Raw genomic sequence first — 16,931 nt, 5'->3', positions numbered from 1 at the left:
CGTGACGTAAGACGCTGCCGGAAGTTCCGGGAAGTGGGCACCAGGTCTGGCCCGAACTTCCGGGTTGGTCGCGCGCCTTCCTGCGGCTAAGATGGCGGCCGAGCATCCCGAGCCTCCCAAAGGAGAGTTGCAGCTGCCGCCGCCGCCACCTCCCGGGCATTATGGCGCTTGGGCTGCCCAGGAGCTTCAGGCCAAACTGGCAGAGATCGGAGCTCCGATCCAGGGTAAGGAGATCGGGAGGTCAAGAGACGGGGCAGCGTAGGCCTAGGGAGAAGCGGAGCTTGGTTACCCCGGAGACCCGGAGGCGGTGGGGAGGGGCGGAGGCGGACCGCTGGGGCCCGACTGGGTTAGGCGGGCCTGCTCGGCCTGACCTACCCCATTGATCCTGTGCTTTGCCCAGCAGGGAGTCGCGAGGAGCTGGTGGAGCGGCTGCAGACCTACACCCGCCAGGTAAGTGTTGGCGGCGGGACGTGGGGATAGGCCGTTTCTGGAGGCCTTCGCGATCCGTCATGACTCGGTCTTAGTTTCTCATGTACCAAAACACAGTAAGCAAGGGCTCGCCGTTTTTGCCTGTTCTTGTCATTATCTGACGAGTTGTAATCGTTTCTGTATATATATTAGCTCTCTTCAATGCCTAGCCCAAGTTCTGTCAGACAGGCGCTGGTTAAATTTTGTCAAATGAATGGGAGTGAATGTCGTTTTATGGAACAGCTCTTCTTGGACTGACCTGGAGTTCTTTCTCTTTTGCAGACTGGCATCGTGCTGAATCGGCCGGTTCTGAGAGGTGAAGATGGGGACAAAGCAGCTCCTCCTCCCATGTCGGCACAGGTAAGGAGGTTGTTCTGCTTTGTAAGATGCCTTCTGTTCAGGTAGCCCCTCTCACATTAAGTGTATTGTGGACGCAACTAACAGATTGGGCAGAGAGGTAATGCAAAGACAGTTGGGAGCTCTTTAGTTTTCCGTTGGTCATGATCCTCACCTCCTTCCTTAATCAATGTCTGTTTCTCCAAAGTCTGTCTGTGTTTTAAGATCCCAGCTTAAATAGTCTGGAAGCCAGACTTGATCCTCTTTCTGCTAGAAATAACTCTTTTTTGCCTTTCCAGGACACAGTTCTCGTTTTATTTAACGAGACGTTATGGCTCACTCCCTGATTTGGTTTCATATCCTTTACATTTAGTGAGTCATTGGGACACACTGGCTCCTGTGTTAAGTCTTCTCAACTTCCATGTCCTTTCTGAGCCAGGATGTGACTTTTTCTCTAGGACAGTGGCTCTGACGGGTTTTGTTGGTTTTTGTGTGTGGGATGAGGAGTTCCCAGGTGGACTTTAGAAGTGTTCTTGAATCTCCTGAAATTGTATGCAAAATCTGTGTTCATGTTTTTCTGGGGAGAGAGTCTATAGCTTTCATTGGTTGGTGCCCCAAAGTTAGCATCTTGTTTCACCGATACCGCTATAGAGTATTCTCTTTTTGAGCTCAAGAACTATTTGTTATTTGACTTTGAGTCCCAGCACCTGGCTCACAGTAGATCCCCGGCAAATATCTGCAGTAGAGAAATGTTTCCTAGTTGATGTTCACATTTTTTTCCACAGCTCTCTGGGATTCCCATGCCACCGCCACCCATGGGACTCCCCCCTCTGCAACCTCCTCCGCCACCCCCACCACCTCCACCAGGCCTTGGCCTTGGCTTTCCTATGGCAGTTGGACCCCGCCCACCAAACTTGGGACCCCCGCCTCCTCTCCGGGTGGGTGAGCCTGTGGCTCTGTCAGAGGAGGAGCGGCTAAAGCTGGCGCAGCAGCAGGCGGCATTGCTGATGCAGCAAGAGGAGCGCGCCAAGCAGGTGGGACAGGGGTCAGCTTGGGCCTGGGTCTCCTCAGGGTCCTAAAGGGGAAATGGAGCCTCAGAGAGAGTTGGATCCTGGGGCCGACTCCTCAGGGCAGGTCTGGACCAAAGACTAGAACACAGACCCTAGCCTGGAAGAACCCCAGGAAGCAGAGCTGTGGCGGTGTGGCCCGTGGGGTGGTGGTGCCGATGTAACCTTGTTTTGTTTTTTAAGCAGGGAGATCATTCACTGAAGGAACATGAGCTGTTGGAGCAGCAGAAGCGGGTAATGCCCCCCAACCTTTGGCCCCATGGTCCAGTCCACTGGCTGTCACTTTAGTGCTTAGTGTCCAAAACATGATGCACCATTCAGATTTTCCGTGGAGGTCATCTCATCCTTGAGTTCTAGTATCTCCCAGATAATCCCATCTTTTCTGGAGCCCAGGAGTTGATCGACTACAGACTGTGATCTGTTTTTGTAGGGCTTGGGAGTTAAGAGTGGTTTTTCTCTTCTTTCTTTCTATTTACTTATTTATTTACTTATTATTAAAAAAAATTTTTTTTTTAAGTTTATTTATTTTGAGAGAGAGAGACCAATGGAGGGACAGAGAAAGAGAGAGAATCCCAAGCAGTCTCTGCTCAGTCAGCACAGAGCCCAACACAGGGCTTGAACTCATGAGACTTGAGATCATGACTTGAGCCGAAATCAAGAGTCAGTGGCCAAACTGACTAAGCCATCCACTTGCCTCTCTCTCTCTTTTTTTTTTAAAGTTTATTTATTTACTTTGAGGGAAAGAGAGCATGTGCATGTGGGTGGGGAGGTGCAGAGAGAGAGAGAGAGAGAGAGAGAGAGAGAGAATATCAAGCAGGCTCCATGCTGCCAGTGCGGAGCCCAACATGGTGCTCGATCCCACAAACTGTGAGACTATGACCTGAGCCGAAATCAAGAGTTGGGCTCTCAACCGACTGAGCCACCCACCAAGAATGGCTTATCTGTCTTTAATTTTTTTTTTTTTAATGTTTGTTTATTTTTGAGAGTGCCAATGGGGCAGGGGCAGAGAGGGGGATGGAGGATCCACAGGGGGCTCTGTGCTGACAGCAGTGAGCCCAATGTGGGGCTTGAACTCTTGAAATGTAAGATCATGACCTGAGCTGAAGGCGGGTGCTCAACTGACTGAACCACCCAGGTGCCCCAGCTTATAGATCTTTAAAGGATTATTTTTAAAAAAAGGAAACAAATCAAGAATATACTGTAGTCTTTTCAGTCCTTACAGTCTGAGATATTTACTATCTAGCCTATTACAGAAAAAAGTTTGCTAATCTGTATTAGTTTTATGTGGTGTCGTTTTTGGTACCTTGGGGAGGACTTTGGGTTAATTTTGCCATTTATTCGTATTTAGACTGTGGTAGGTGTAAGTTAGGGAATGATACATAAGACATTCAGTCCCAGAGATGGGTTTTATCAGTTGTTCCCAGTGGGTTACTGCGAGTATTAGAAAATAAGCATTAATAGGAGTGAATGTAGAATTGTTTACAAAGTGCTCTTTTTCCCTAGATTGTGCTAGATCTTGAGGAGCAGGTATAAGAAAAGTATTTATTGTTCCTTAAAGATAACTTAATGCCTTAGGGCACATGGGTGGCTCAGTTGGTTAACTGTCCACCTCTTGGTTTCAGCTCAGGTCATGATCTCACAGTTTGGGAGGTTGAACCCCGAGTTAAGCTGTGCACTGACAGCAAGGAGTCTGCTTGGGCTTCTCTGTCTTCCTCTCTCTGCTCCTCCCCCACTAGTACTCTTGCGCGCGCTCGTGTGTGCTCTTTCTCTTTCCTTCTCAAAATAAAAAAGAATAACTTCTTGGGGGAAAAAAAACCATTGTTAGAAAATAGAAGATAGTGTGTAGCTATCTAAGTTCTCTTAGGAGAAGTGTTAAGAAGTGTTAAGCTAAGTGTTAAGTTCTCTTTTAGGAACCAGGAGTTTCCTGGGCTGTTTTTTTGTTTGTTTGTTTGTTTTTGTTTTTTTATTTCCAGGGGTTTCCTTTTCTGACGGGAGGGGAGGCCTCCTCCATTTGGATCGGTAGTCTAGAAAGGTGCAGGTGGTGAGGATGTCCAAGCTCAGCCATCCCTGATTGTCCTCCATGGGCCTGTTCCTCGACTTAAAGAATCCACTTGCCAGAGGCTGTCTGTTCAATGGATTTCCGAGCTGTGTCTTCACTCCCATGTCTCTGGCAGGCAGCTGTGCTCCTGGAGCAAGAACGGCAGCAGGAGATTGCAAAGATGGGCACCCCGGTCCCTCGGCCCCCGCAAGACATGGGTCAGATTGGTGTTCGCACTCCTCTGGGTCCTCGAGGTAAGACCTTGGAAACGGAAGGGAAGGGAAAGGAACACGATCGAAAACTCTTGCACGTAAGTATGGACCCCGTGAAGTGCGTATATTGTAAGTGTACAGTCCAACGAATTGTTAAAAACTGACCGCTCGTGCGACCGGCACCCGGACCAAGAACCAAAATATTACTAGTACCCCAGAAGCTCTCACTGGCTCCCTGTCAGCCCCTCCCCCTAAGGGAGGCTATCACACCTTTAGCAAAGAAGCTAATTTTTTTAATGTGTGTTTTTGAGAGAGAGAGAGCTCACACTTGAATGAGTGGGAGAGGGGCAGAGAGAATCCTAAGCAGGCTCTGTGCTGTCAGCACAGAGCGCGATGTGGGGCCCGAACTCACGAACCGTGAGATCATGACCTGAGCCGAATCAAAAGTTGGATGCTTAACCAACTGAACTGCTCGGGTGGCCCCAAAGAAGGTAATTTTTAAAATGAGTGTTTTGTCTCCTTTGACCTTGCATTTCTTTCTTCTCACAGTTGCTGCTCCGGTCGGCCCCACTCCCACTGTTTTGCCCATGGGGGCCCCAGTTCCCCGGCCTCGTGGTCCCCCGCCACCCCCTGGAGATGAGAATAGAGAGGTGAGATTGGTGATTTCTTTCTAGGGACAGGAGCGGGTGGTTTAGGAGAATTCTGGGAGATGGGAGGACTTCTGGGGGTGGGAGGGTGAAGGAGGAAGCCATGCTTCGTTAAAGCATATCAAGATATGGCAGGAAATAGGGCCTGGGAGACATTTCTGGGGCAGAGGTTCACTCTGAGGGGAGCTGAGGGATGATTTGATGCAGTCAGTGTTGCTGTCTGCTGTTGACATCCCCTGGCTGGCAGCCTTTCTGGTACAAGAGGCGGAAATCCTGGGATCATCCCCTCTGCCTGGGTTGTCTGTTGCAGATGGATGACCCCTCTGTGGGACCCAAGATCCCCCAGGCTTTGGAAAAGATCCTGCAGCTGAAGGAGAGCCGCCAGGAAGAGATGAACTCTCAGCAGGGTGAGTGTGTTGTGTCCCACGGGCTGCAGGGACAGAGAGGCTGCGGCCGAGTCTGCATTCTTCCATCCCTTCCCCAAGGAGGGTTTGAGAGAGAAACTGGCTCTCGGTAAAGAGGAGTTACTGCGGGCGAGTGGCAGGGTACCAGTGTGGGGAGTCTGATAGCCACCTTCCTCCCTTACAGAGGAAGAGGAAATGGAAACGGACACTCGCTCGTCCCTGGGCCAGTCAGCGTCAGAGACTGAGGAGGACACAGTGTCTGTATCCAAGAAAGAGGTATGGGATGGAGCTGAGTCTGGAAGGAACGTCAGGAGACAGTATTTGGGCACTAAAGTAACACCAGTTCTGAGTGATCGATGTGTAGTAGCTGCTATTTTGTGCCAGTCTCTGTCCTACACGTTTTAGGGATTTTTTTTTTTTTTTCATTTAATTGCTGTAAATCTTTGGAGTGCAGAGTACTGTGCATGCCTTTGTTTTATAGCTGCAAAAACTGAGGTTCTGAGAGGTGCGGCAATTTACTGAAAGGCACACAGCTTGAGAGGGGCAGAACTTTGGAGCCTGACTTCAAGGCCTCTTTTCTTAGCTCTTTGGGGAAATTGGATGAGGAAATTAGGCGGCAGGCATGGTACTTGGATTCTCTGACCCAGTTGGTTTTCCTTATTTTGGCAGAAAAATCGGAAACGTCGGAACCGAAAGAAGAAGAAAAAGCCCCAGCGGGTTCGGGGGGCGTCCTCTGAGAGCTCTGGGGACCGAGAGAAAGAGTCAACCCGGTCCCGTGGCTCTGACTCCCCGGCAGCTGATGTTGAAATTGAGTACGTGACCGAAGAACCTGAAATTTATGAGCCCAACTTCATCTTCTTCAAGAGGATTTTTGAGGCTTTCAAGGTACAAGGAGCAGCATACTCTGAAGGGGCAGAGCTGAACGGGGAAGGGGCAGGGATGGGGAAAGACAGTAAGGAGGGCATCTTTCCAGCGCCGGGTTCAAGAACTAGGGAGAGACACAGCCGGGGTTTTCGTGGCATCTGTCTCCTCAGCTCACTGATGATGTGAAGAAGGAGAAAGAGAAGGAGCCAGAGAAACTCGACAAACTGGAGAACTCTGCAGCCCCTAAGAAGAAGGGCTTTGAGGAGGAGCACAAGGACAGTGACGACGATAGCAGTGATGATGAACAGGTGAGGCCCCCTCCGCTGTCGGGGAGATAGGGACTTGAGATGGCTGAGATGCAACCCGTGAGGGACCATGGTGAACTCTTGGAAAGGAGAATCCCTCTGGGGTGAGCTGGGCAGTGTGATTCGCTCCTAATAGTCCTGCTCAAAAGAAGTGATGGTTTTGTTCTAGGAGAAGAAGCCCGAGGCCCCCAAGTTGTCCAAGAAAAAGTTGCGCCGAATGAATCGCTTCACTGTGGCTGAACTCAAGCAGGTGAGACCCTAGATGATCCAGCAGAGCCCAGAGCCTGGCCGGGAGACCACATGAGGAGCTCCTAGAAATCCACAGGGGTTTTCTTTGGGGGATAGGGAGGAGGGTTTTGAAGGAGGCCTGGGTGACTTAGGTATGTGTCCTTTGAAGAAGAGAAAGAGAAAGTTTTAGATTTGAGAGGTTGGGGCTTTCTAGCGGCACGTTGCTATGGTTTCCAGCTCGTGGCTCGGCCTGACGTTGTGGAGATGCATGATGTCACCGCACAGGACCCCAAGCTCTTGGTTCACCTTAAGGCCACCAGGAATTCTGTGCCTGTGCCACGCCACTGGTGTTTTAAGCGCAAGTACCTACAAGGCAAACGAGGCATTGAGAAGCCTCCCTTCGAGCTGCCAGACTTCATCAAACGCACAGGCATCCAGGAGATGCGGGAGGCCTTGCAGGAGAAGGTAAGGGACGGGGCAGGGCTCACATTTGCCCTGCAGGATCCACATCCTTAATATCAGCCTGTTTGAAAATCGGGAATCTTGTTCCCCAAACCCGTCTACTTCTTAACTAATTATCCGTTCTCCAGAAATCAGCACTGCACATGACACAGGATGAGAGGGAAAGGCATCAATTCGTGAAGGGTAGACAGAGCTTGCCTCAGTGTTCCGAGCTAGGTGTCCCTCTTGTCTCCTCGTTCGTCCCCTGCCTGCACTACCAGCTCTTTGAGCTATCTGCACACAGTGACTCCTTTTCCTGCAGGCTGCCTTTGCCTTTCCACCGTTTTCTGTTACCAGTGTGAGCCTGATATGTTTTGTGGCTAGAGATCCATGGCAGCTGTGTAACTTCTTAGATCCAAGTTTTTAAATTAAATTAAATTATCTACCTTGAGTAGCTAATACTTGTGTGTACTGCAAAAAATTCAGGAGGTACAGAAGTGCGCGATGAGAACTGCCTCCCAGTTAGACTGCGGTCACCCGGTTCTCTCCGGAGGCAGCTAATGAGGTCAGTCTCTTGATCAGATGGCTTAAAAGAATATTTATCGACATACGTAGCCAAGGATGATTTTATATGATACATCGATTTTGCGCAATATGGATTATGTAAGTTTGAGAGGTTTGAACGGGAAGGATTTTGGTGACTTGTGGAATGACATAAATGAGGTTTTTCTTTATTTCTTTGGAAGTGTCAGACTTGGTGAATACCTTTTATGACCTGTCTTCTGCCACTCTCCACAGGAAGAACAGAAGACCATGAAGTCCAAAATGCGAGAGAAGGTTCGGCCCAAGATGGGGAAGATTGACATTGACTACCAGAAACTGCACGATGCTTTCTTCAAGTGGCAGACCAAGCCCAAACTGACCATCCACGGGGACCTATACTATGAGGTTCGGGTGTGGGGGCTGGGGAGCAAAGGCTGGGCCGTTGGTCATGGCTGTGTGACTCTTGGTTGGGAAGGCTTTCTAAGCTGGTGCAGTGGCTCCTACCCTCAGCCTTAGAATTGTTCATTAACTCCCCTTGGATGGAGTAGAATTTGAAATCTTAAAATGAGGTGGTTTTTTGGGAGGAGAGATCCAGACCATGTCTTTAAAAAGTGGTAATTGGTTAGGGACAGAGGGGCCAAGTGGTGGATGCTTGTATAAAACAATTAGGACTGAGGGTGGGAGAAAAGTTTTTATTTTTTTCCTGATCCTTGAAATAGTAGTCACCATGATATTAGGGAATTTTCAAGGTGGAAGGATCTTGGAGATGATCTTGTCGAGTGCCCTCATTTTACAGAGGAGAAAGCAGGCCCTAAATCTGGCCATGTTTTTCTAGTGGGTTAATGTCAGCACTGGAAATCTTGATTCTCCCCTCCTTCCTGGCCTTTCTTTTTCCTACGTTAGCCAGGGAAAGGAGTGCTGAGAATCGACAGGCACTAAGCAGCCCTCAGTGGGATTTTGTATCTGGTGTGGATTGGGACTTCTCATCTTTGTTCTCTTGTCCTCTTGCCATTGAACTCCCGGTGTGTGTCTGGCATTGATAATACAACGTGCTCTGCTTTTTTTCTCAGGGGAAGGAGTTTGAAACACGACTGAAGGAGAAGAAGCCAGGAGATCTGTCTGATGAGCTGAGGATTTCCTTGGGGATGCCAGTAGGACCAGTGAGTGCCAGTTACCTTGACTGGGGAAGCCAAGAAGAGGGTGGGAATTAGGGCAGAAGGGAGACAAAGGACAGGGTTGGGCAGATGATATCCTGTTCTCTTTTTCCTGCAGAATGCCCACAAGGTCCCTCCCCCGTGGCTGATTGCCATGCAGCGATATGGACCACCCCCGTCGTACCCCAACCTGAAAATTCCTGGGCTGAACTCCCCCATCCCCGAGGTGAATACTGTCCTTTCTTTCATTTTTAGCTGCCCCTGCTTGTTAACTAGAGGATGATGTAGTTTTCCTTCTCTCATCCCACCATGTCTCTCTTTCTCTTTTTTCTTCCCCCAAAAAAGGGTAATAGTTTTTGTTTTTCAAAAAATCTGACATGCTCGTCATAAAATAGTTAATTAGATTTAATAAGGTCAAAGATGAAAATAAATCACCCATAATTTCATCACTCAGAAATAGTCAAGATTTAAAATTTGGCAAATGTGTTTCAGATACATACGTTGATAGAAATAATTTTATCTCAAGAATGGCATTAAGTTTTCATTTTTAAACATGAAGCATTAAATTAAAACAATTTTAATGGGGTGCCTGGGTGGCTCAGTTTGTTAAGCACCGAGTTCGGCTCAGGTCATGATCTCACGGTTTGTGGGTTCGAGCCCTGCTTTGGGCTGTGTGCTGACAGCTCAGAGCCTGGAGCCTGCTTTGCATTCTGTGTCTCCCTCTCTGTGTCTGCCCCTCCCCCGCTCATGCTTTGTTTCTCTCTGTCTCTCAAAAATAAATAAACGTAAAAATTTTAATAGATAGCAAACTCATTAAAGTGAAAAGAAGGAATTGTTAAACTTCAGATAAAAACTTCTGCCTCGGCTCAGTCGGTTAAGCATCCGACTTAGCTCAGGTTATGATCTCACGGTTCGTGAGCTCGAGCCCCGCAGCTCGAGCCCCGCAGCTCGAGCCTCGAGCTCTGTGCTGACAGCTGAGAGCCTGGAGCCTGCTTCAGATTCTGTGTCTCCATCTGTCTCTGTCCCCCCTGCTTGTGCTCTGTTTCTCTCTCAAAAATAAACGAACATTTAAAGAAATTTCTGTTTATCTATCTTTAGAGAGAAAGAGGGAGAGCACGTGAGAGCCCAGGAGAGGGGAAAAGGGAGAGAGAGAATTTTCAAAGTTAGGAAAAAATCAGGAAGAAGTTAGAGTTCTGTTGTTTAAAGTACTTTTTTTAGTTTGAGACAGCATGGGCTCTACCCTGAAGGCTGAGGTTATTAGTCTACTTTCTGCTTCCCATCTTCCCATCCTATTGCCTCTGGATTTTTGTTGCTCATTACTTTTGCTTTATAATGCTTTATGATGTTTAATTCTTGTCTGAAATCATAGTTTCCAGAGTTGCCAAGTGCTAGTTTCTATTCTTTGTAGTGTGACTTTTCTCCAGGGCTTCAGAGCTCCAGGGTTTTGGAGCTTAGGAGCAGAACTGACTTGCATTTCCTGTCTCGCAGAGCTGTTCCTTTGGGTACCACGCTGGTGGCTGGGGCAAACCCCCAGTAGATGAGACTGGGAAGCCACTCTACGGTGATGTGTTCGGAACCAATGCTGCTGAATTTCAGGTATAGACCATGACTGTCTTACTTGAGGTCATGAAGTTTAGAGACAGTTGGTTTATAGATTCATTATGAGGGAGGAGCTGGGTGTTCTGAAGTTTCAAAGTCTGAAAAAGGGTATGCATTTCCTGAGCTGTGTTGCAGGCTCTCCACTAGACTATGAGCTCTCCTTAGGCGGAGGCTGTTGTCTGTCTGTTTACTTTTATATTCTTTCAGTTTGCAACAGCTTGACACGTGATAGGCTTATAGTAAACATTTGCTGAATGAATGAATGATCTCTTTCAGACCAAGACCGAGGAGGAAGAGATTGATAGGACCCCTTGGGGGGAGCTGGAGCCATCCGATGAGGAGTCTTCGGAAGAAGAGGAAGAGGAAGAAAGTGATGAAGATAAACCAGATGAGACAGGCTTTATTACCCCTGCAGACAGGTGGGGAGAGCAGGGTCTGTCTCTAAAGTAGTCCGGCACTGCGGGCCTTCTCCTTACTTCAGAGCTTGTTTCTGTCTTCACAGTGGCCTCATCACTCCTGGAGGGTTCTCGTCAGTGCCGGCTGGCATGGAGACCCCTGAGCTCATCGAGCTGAGGAAGAAGAAGATTGAGGAAGCGATGGACGGGTGAGGGAGCCAGGCAGGGCTGAGAGGGAAGGACTTTTCCCTTCAGCCTCTGGGTTGGCCAGCTGACTCTCCCCCCCTTTCCTTCCCTTGTGAATCCGTTATTGAACACCAGGCACTGCTCTAGGCAGTGAAAAACGCTTGGTATGCAGTTCATTAGAGAACAAAGTAATTTCAGGTGGAGATAGGATGGTGTAGCAAAGTAAGCTAGGTAATGGGATGTAGAGAGATTTGGGGGGTGGGGAGGTCTTTGGGAAAGCCTTGATGAGGTATTTGAGCTGAGAGCTGAATGTTAGGAAAGAGCCAGCCACGGGGTGATCTGGGGCAGGAGGAACCAGAAGTGCCTAAGACAGGCATGGGTTTCACATGGTCCTGCCATGGAACTTTTCTTATTAGGGACATAAATGTGTAGGATTGTCCAGTCTTCTTGGTGAATTGACCCCTTTTCCATGAGATAATCTTCTTTTCTGCCCGTACAGTTCTTTGTTCCATCTTCCCATTTTCCTATGTTTTAGATTGATAGAATATTAAAAACATTTTTTTTAATGTTTATTTATTTTTGAGAGCAAGAGAGAGGGAATGGAGAGGGAGAGAGGGAGACACAGAATTTAAGCAGACTCCAGGCTCTGAGCGGTCAGCACAGAGCCTGACATGGGGCTTGAACTCGTGAACTGCGAGATCATGACGTGAGCTGAAATCGGATGCTTAACCGACTGAGCCACCCTGGCGCCTCAATAGAACATTTTTTATGACTCCATTTTATCTCTTTTGTTGACTTACTAACTGTTAAGCTCTGTTTTGTTATTTTTAGCGGTTGCTGTAGGGTTTATAATATCCATCCTTATCACAGTCTGCCTTCAAGTGATATGCCACTTCTGGAGAGTAGCAAGCACCTAACAACAGCACACTTCTATTTCTCTCTTCCCAACCTTTGTACTGTTGTCACGCTTTTTACTGTTACATGTTATAAATCCTACACTGTGGTTATTTTTGTTTAAAAGGTCAGTTATCTTTTTTTTAAGTTATCTTGTAGAGAGATTTACATAATTAGTCATATATTAAGCTATGTAATTGCCATTTTCAGTGATCTTTCATTTCTTTGTGTACAAAGGCTTCCTTCAGCATTTCTTGTGTGGCTGCTGGTCATGAATTCTTTCAAGTGTTGGCAGTCTCAAAACTTCTTCACTTGTCCTTTTGAAAGATTTTTTTTTTTTTAAGTGTTTTTTTTTGAGAGAGAGACAGATAGAGCCTGAGTGGAGGAGGGGCAGAGAGTGAGGGAGACACAGAATCCAAAGCAGGCTCCAGGCTCTGTGCTGTCAACACAGAGCCCGATATGGGGCTTGAACTCACGAACTGTGAGATCATGACTTGAGCCGAAGTCGGATGCTGAACTGACTGAGCCACCCAGGCGCCCCAGAATTTTTTTTTTTAATGTTTATTTTTGAGAGAGACAGAGAACAGAGGGCGAGCAGGGGGAGGGGCAGAGAAAGGGAGACGCAGATTGTGAAGCAGGCTCCAGGCTCTGAGCTGTCAGCACAGAGCCCTTTGTGGGGGCTCATATCCATGAACCGTGAAATCATGACCTGAGCCTAAGTCAGAGGCTTAACTGACTGAGCCACCCAGGTACTCCTCAAAGATTTTTGGAAGATTTTGGCCAGGTATAGGATTCTAGGTTGACAGTGTTTTATTAAATTTTTTTATTTCTTTCAGTATTTTAAAGATGTTGCTGTGGTGACTTTCTTGCATTGTTTCTGATGAGAAGTCTGTTTTCCTTCCTTCTTTTTTTTTTAAGAATTTTTTTTAATTTTAATTTTTTAAAATTTACATCCAAATTACTTGGCATATAGTGAAACAATGAAGTCCTCATATGAGTGAAGTCATATGATTTTTGTCTTTCTCTGACTAATTTCACTTAGCATAATACCCTCCAGTTCCATCCACGTGGTTGCAAATGGCAAGATGTCATTCTTTTTGATTGCCGAGCAATACTCCATTGTATATATATACCACATCTTCTTTATCCATTTATCCATCGATGGGCATTTGGGCTCTTTCCATACTTTGGCTATTGTTGGTAGTGCTGCTATAAACATGGGGGTGCATGTGTCCCTTCGAAACGGCACACCTGTATCCTGTGGATAAATGCCTAGTGGTGCAATTGCTGGGTCGTAGGGTAGTTCTATTTTTAGTTTTTTGAGGAACCTCCATACTGTTTTCCAGAGTGGCTGCACCAGCTTGTGTTCCCATTCCTTCCTTTATTCTGTATATAATGTGTCCTTTTATCTCTGGCAGCTTTTAAGATTTTCTCTTTCCCCATTTTGAACAATTTAATTCTGTGTGGTATGGTGTAGTTTCTTCATGTTTCTTTGTGTGGGGTTAGGTAAGTATCTTGAATTTGTGAGTTACTCATTTTTATGAATTTTGGAAAAACTCTGATTATTTCTACAAATATATTTTCTGTTCCCTTTGCTTTCTCCTCCCCTTTGGCAAGTCCAATTATACATGTATTAGGTCTGTTTGAAGTTGCCCTCCTGCTCATGAATGCTCTGCTCATTTCAAAATACCCCTTTTCTCTTTGTATTTCATTTTAGAAAATTTCTATTCCTGTTTCTTCAAGTTTTTTTCCGTGGGTTCTAATCTGACAGTAATCCCATCCAGTGTCGTTTTCATCTCTAGCCGTATGATTTGGATCTTCATATGTTCTGGGTGTCTATTTTTGAACCAGATGGCAGGCAGTTATAATAACATGCTGGTTCTGGGTTGATTTAAATTGATTAATTATTTTCCTCATTAAGGATTGTGTTTTCTGCTGCTGCTCATGCTTGTTTACTTTTGTTTGAAGGCCAGACTTGGTGAAATTTACCTTGTTGGGCCCAGGGTTCTTTTGTATCTTTTTTTTTTTTTTTTTTTTTTTTTTTTACTTAAAAAAAATTTTTTTTAATGTTTTGGGGGGGGGTGCAGAGAAAGGGGGAGACACAGAATCCTAAGCAGGTTCCAGGCTCTGAGCTGTCAGCATAGAGCCTGAGGTGGGGCTCGAACTCATGAATGGTGAGATCATGACCTGAGCTGAAATCGGACGCTTAACTGACTCAGCCACCCAGGCGCCCCTCTTTTGTATTTCTACAAATCTTCAGCTTTGTTCAGGAACACCATCGAGGTACTTGGAAACAGTTTGATTATCTCAAGTCTTGCTTTTCAGGTGGGTGGTTCTTTCCCTGGCTCTGGTACTTTCCTCACACAGAGTACTCCCTTGAGTACTTGAGGAGGGCCCTCTTTAGGTCTCTTGAGTTCTCAAGTCTCTGTGCTGCTGTCTCTTCCCTAAGACTCTGTCCTGTGATCTGTAGCTGCCTAGGCCTTTGTGGACTTTGGGGTTCATCCCTTCAACTCATGAAGTCCTCTGGGCTCTACATGGGTTCCCCCTCCTTGTTTCATGGCCTGCAGACTCTCTCACTGCAGTAGACAGGGCAACTGAAGGACGCACCTCATTTGTTTCCTGTCTCTCATGAGTCGCTCCCCTTTGTTACCCCATGTCCTTTGTTTCTTGTGTTCTGCCCATTTTTTGGTCGTTTCAGGTGGGAGGGTAAATCTGGTCCCTGTTACTCCTTCTCCAGAAGCAGAAGTCTCAGGCTTTGCATATTCAAGGAAGAAAAGAAAGAAGGGTACTATGGTTGGAGTATAGGGAACAAGGATTAGGTAAGACTGGCTTGGATGGTTCTTGCACCCTAGGAAGTATTGGAAGTTTAAGTTCTCTGTGTTAGAACCCCAGGTACAACTTTGGGCAGGAGCTATTGTAGTGTCTTCTCTCCTGCCTTCTTCTGTGTACCAGAGTTCTTTCAGAAACTTTAAGCCTGACCCTTAGCCCTTCTTCACGTGTGGGAATCTTGGACTCTGATCCTCTAAACTTGGTTCAGGGGATCCCTTAACTCAGTCTCTGTTTTCCTTCCAGGCTATATTTCCTAGAATCAGTGCCATCCCACTCCTCTCCCCACTGACACAATCCTTTCTTCTTGTGGGTCTCCATGACCTGCAGAGGCGGCCTAGGCATTGCTTTTCCTCTGGGTGTCTTGGAATCTCTTCCGGGAGCTGGGTTCTTTTTGCTTCCTCTTCTGGAAACCCTTTTATCCCTTCCTTTTTGGGCCTGATCCCATTGTCCTCTGCAGAAGTGAGACACCTCAGCTGTTCACCGTGTTACCAGAGAAGAGAACGGCCACTGTTGGGGGAGCCATGATGGGATCAACCCATATCTATGACATGTCCACAGTGAGTATTCTTTTGGGGGCTGGAAAAGGGGGCGGAAACTAAGTCTTCTAAGCCTCTCTGTAGATGACAAGACTCTGATCCCTTTTCTAGGTTATGAGCCGGAAGGGCCCAGCTCCTGAGCTGCAAGGTGTGGAAGTGGCCCTGGCACCTGAAGAGTTGGAGCTGGATCCCATGGCCATGACCCAGAAGTATGAGGAGCATGTGCGGGAGCAGCAGGCACAGGTGGAGAAGGAAGACTTCAGTGACATGGTGGCTGAGCATGCTGCCAAACAGAAGGTAGGAGGTCACAGGGGAACCCGGCTGGGTGTGAGCCAGGAACTAGGTACGAGGGACTCCTTTTTCAGTGGAGTGGTGTCCTCTCTGTCTGCTGCCCTGAGCTTCCCTGGTGCTGGAAACCTTAGAAATCCTCTGGTGGGCTGCCCTCTTTAAGGATGATGAAACTAAGGCACAGGGAGGGGAGCTCATCCAAGTCTGAGAATCCAGTTTTAGCACTTTTTTCCACAGATCTGTGTGGCTGAGTCAGGCTGCCCACCCTTGTCTTGGGGATCAGTGGGTTGTTTCACTTGTTGTAACCTGTTTCTCTTTCTCTCCTCCAGCAAAAGAAACGGAAAGCTCAGCCCCAGGACAGCCGCGGGGGCAGCAAGAAATATAAGGAGTTCAAATTTTAGGTCCCCCTCGCATACCTGGCCCTCCTTTCAGCTCTTTGTCTGGATGCTTGGGCTTCACACATGGTCCCCGAGAGCCAGCTCTCCCACAGTTCCCAAGGGCTTGTCATTTCATGTTCTTATTTTAGATCTGTTTTGTAAATAAAGCTGTTTCCCAAGGAAAGAGATGCATATGTAACACTTCTGATCCTCCTTCGTTTTTTTATGTGTGTTTTTTTTTTTTTTAAGTTTATTTATTTATTTTGAGAACAAGAGAGAGGGAGGGGCAGAGAGAGAAACTCTCAGGCAGGCTCTGCACTGTCAGCTCGGAGCCTGACGTGGGGCTTGAATGGTGAGGTCACGACCTGAGCTGAAATCTAGAGTCAGATGCTTAACTGACTGAGCCACCCAGGTGTCTTTTAATCCCCTCGGGCAAAGGGACTAAAAAATGGGCTTTTTCTGCAACCTCGGGGCTGCCCCAGTGCCAGGGGCATGCACCTGGGTCAGATGTTGCAGTTGAGACTGGTGATAACTCCAAAGCCATGCTGAAATTGTTTCACCACTACCTGCCTTTGTAGGAAGGCTCTGGGGCCAGTATCTCTAGGTCTGGTTTGACCTTACTACTTTGTCCTTGGGGACTAAAAATAGCCAGCTTAGCACCCTGGCTGGGCTGAGGAAGTGCAGTGGGCTTGGGAAGTAGGCCAGGTCAGGCCTTCCTAATAGACCTGTGGCCAAGAGTCTTAAGTCCTTACCTGGGAGAGAACACAGCCCCAAATCTAGATTGTCTGGAGTCCCCGTGAATCCCTGGGTGGTTTCAGCCACCCAGCCTCTAAGTTTGGTAGGGGGAGGGAGGGGGAGCTTGCTTTCTCCAGGTTCTAGTCTTCTGGTCTTCAGAAGTCTTCCCAACAGGCTAGACTAGGTTGGACTTAAGGGGCCCAACGGGCATTTGCCGGGTGCTGGGAGAGAAGTTCTGCTGTGGTGCTACTGGCGTTGCTTTGCTGGAAGTGCAGCAACTGAGACGTCGATGTCAGGAGACTTCAAGATGGTTTCTGGAGGTGATGGATGTGGGTGGTAGTGTGGGAGATCCCATGTTGGACGTGGCAATCGGGGTAGGCCTTGG

General features: G+C 47.5%; 1 protein-coding gene across 3 annotated transcripts; it reads left to right on the top strand.

Moving 5' to 3' along the window:
- The first annotated feature begins 57 nt into the window (after positions 1-57).
- SF3B2 (splicing factor 3b subunit 2) lies at positions 58-16,010 on the top strand. Of its 3 annotated transcripts, none has more exons than XM_019415043.2 (22): positions 58-224; positions 404-450; positions 751-828; positions 1,590-1,838; positions 2,055-2,105; positions 4,046-4,163; positions 4,671-4,771; positions 5,079-5,175; positions 5,357-5,448; positions 5,842-6,057; positions 6,207-6,344; positions 6,511-6,591; positions 6,807-7,034; positions 7,809-7,958; positions 8,624-8,713; positions 8,826-8,933; positions 10,196-10,303; positions 10,583-10,725; positions 10,809-10,910; positions 15,068-15,167; positions 15,258-15,443; positions 15,764-16,010. In XM_019415043.2, exons 1-22 carry the CDS (start codon positions 92-94, stop codon positions 15,833-15,835), a joined length of 2,688 nt encoding a protein of 895 aa, XP_019270588.1. In that variant the 5' UTR covers positions 58-91; the 3' UTR covers positions 15,836-16,010. The 3 variants fall into 3 exon arrangements, with proteins under 3 accessions (XP_019270588.1, XP_019270589.1, XP_019270587.1); XM_019415044.2 differs by having other exon boundaries at positions 401-450; positions 2,058-2,105; XM_019415042.2 differs by having other exon boundaries at positions 401-450.
- The last annotated feature ends 921 nt before the right edge of the window (positions 16,011-16,931 follow it).

The sequence above is a fragment of the Panthera pardus genome, unplaced genomic scaffold, assembly GCF_024362965.1.
Source record: "Panthera pardus isolate Hobbes unplaced genomic scaffold, ASM2436296v1 HiC_scaffold_12, whole genome shotgun sequence".
Lineage (NCBI taxonomy): Eukaryota > Metazoa > Chordata > Mammalia > Carnivora > Felidae > Panthera > Panthera pardus.
Note: the sequence above shows the minus strand (reverse complement) of the source record. Positions and strands in the feature narration are given on the sequence as shown.

Bases quoted from the DNA above. Each gene is read 5' to 3' on its own strand.
- SF3B2 (XM_019415042.2), top strand. From the start codon at position 92: ATGGCGGCCGAGCATCCCGAGCCTCCCAAAGGAGAGTTGCAGCTGCCG. The intron at 2,106-4,045 runs GTAATGCCCCCC...TGTCTCTGGCAG, and splicing joins TGTTGGAGCAGCAGAAGCGG to GCAGCTGTGCTCCTGGAGCA. The intron at 5,176-5,356 runs GTGAGTGTGTTG...CCTCCCTTACAG, and splicing joins AGAGATGAACTCTCAGCAGG to AGGAAGAGGAAATGGAAACG.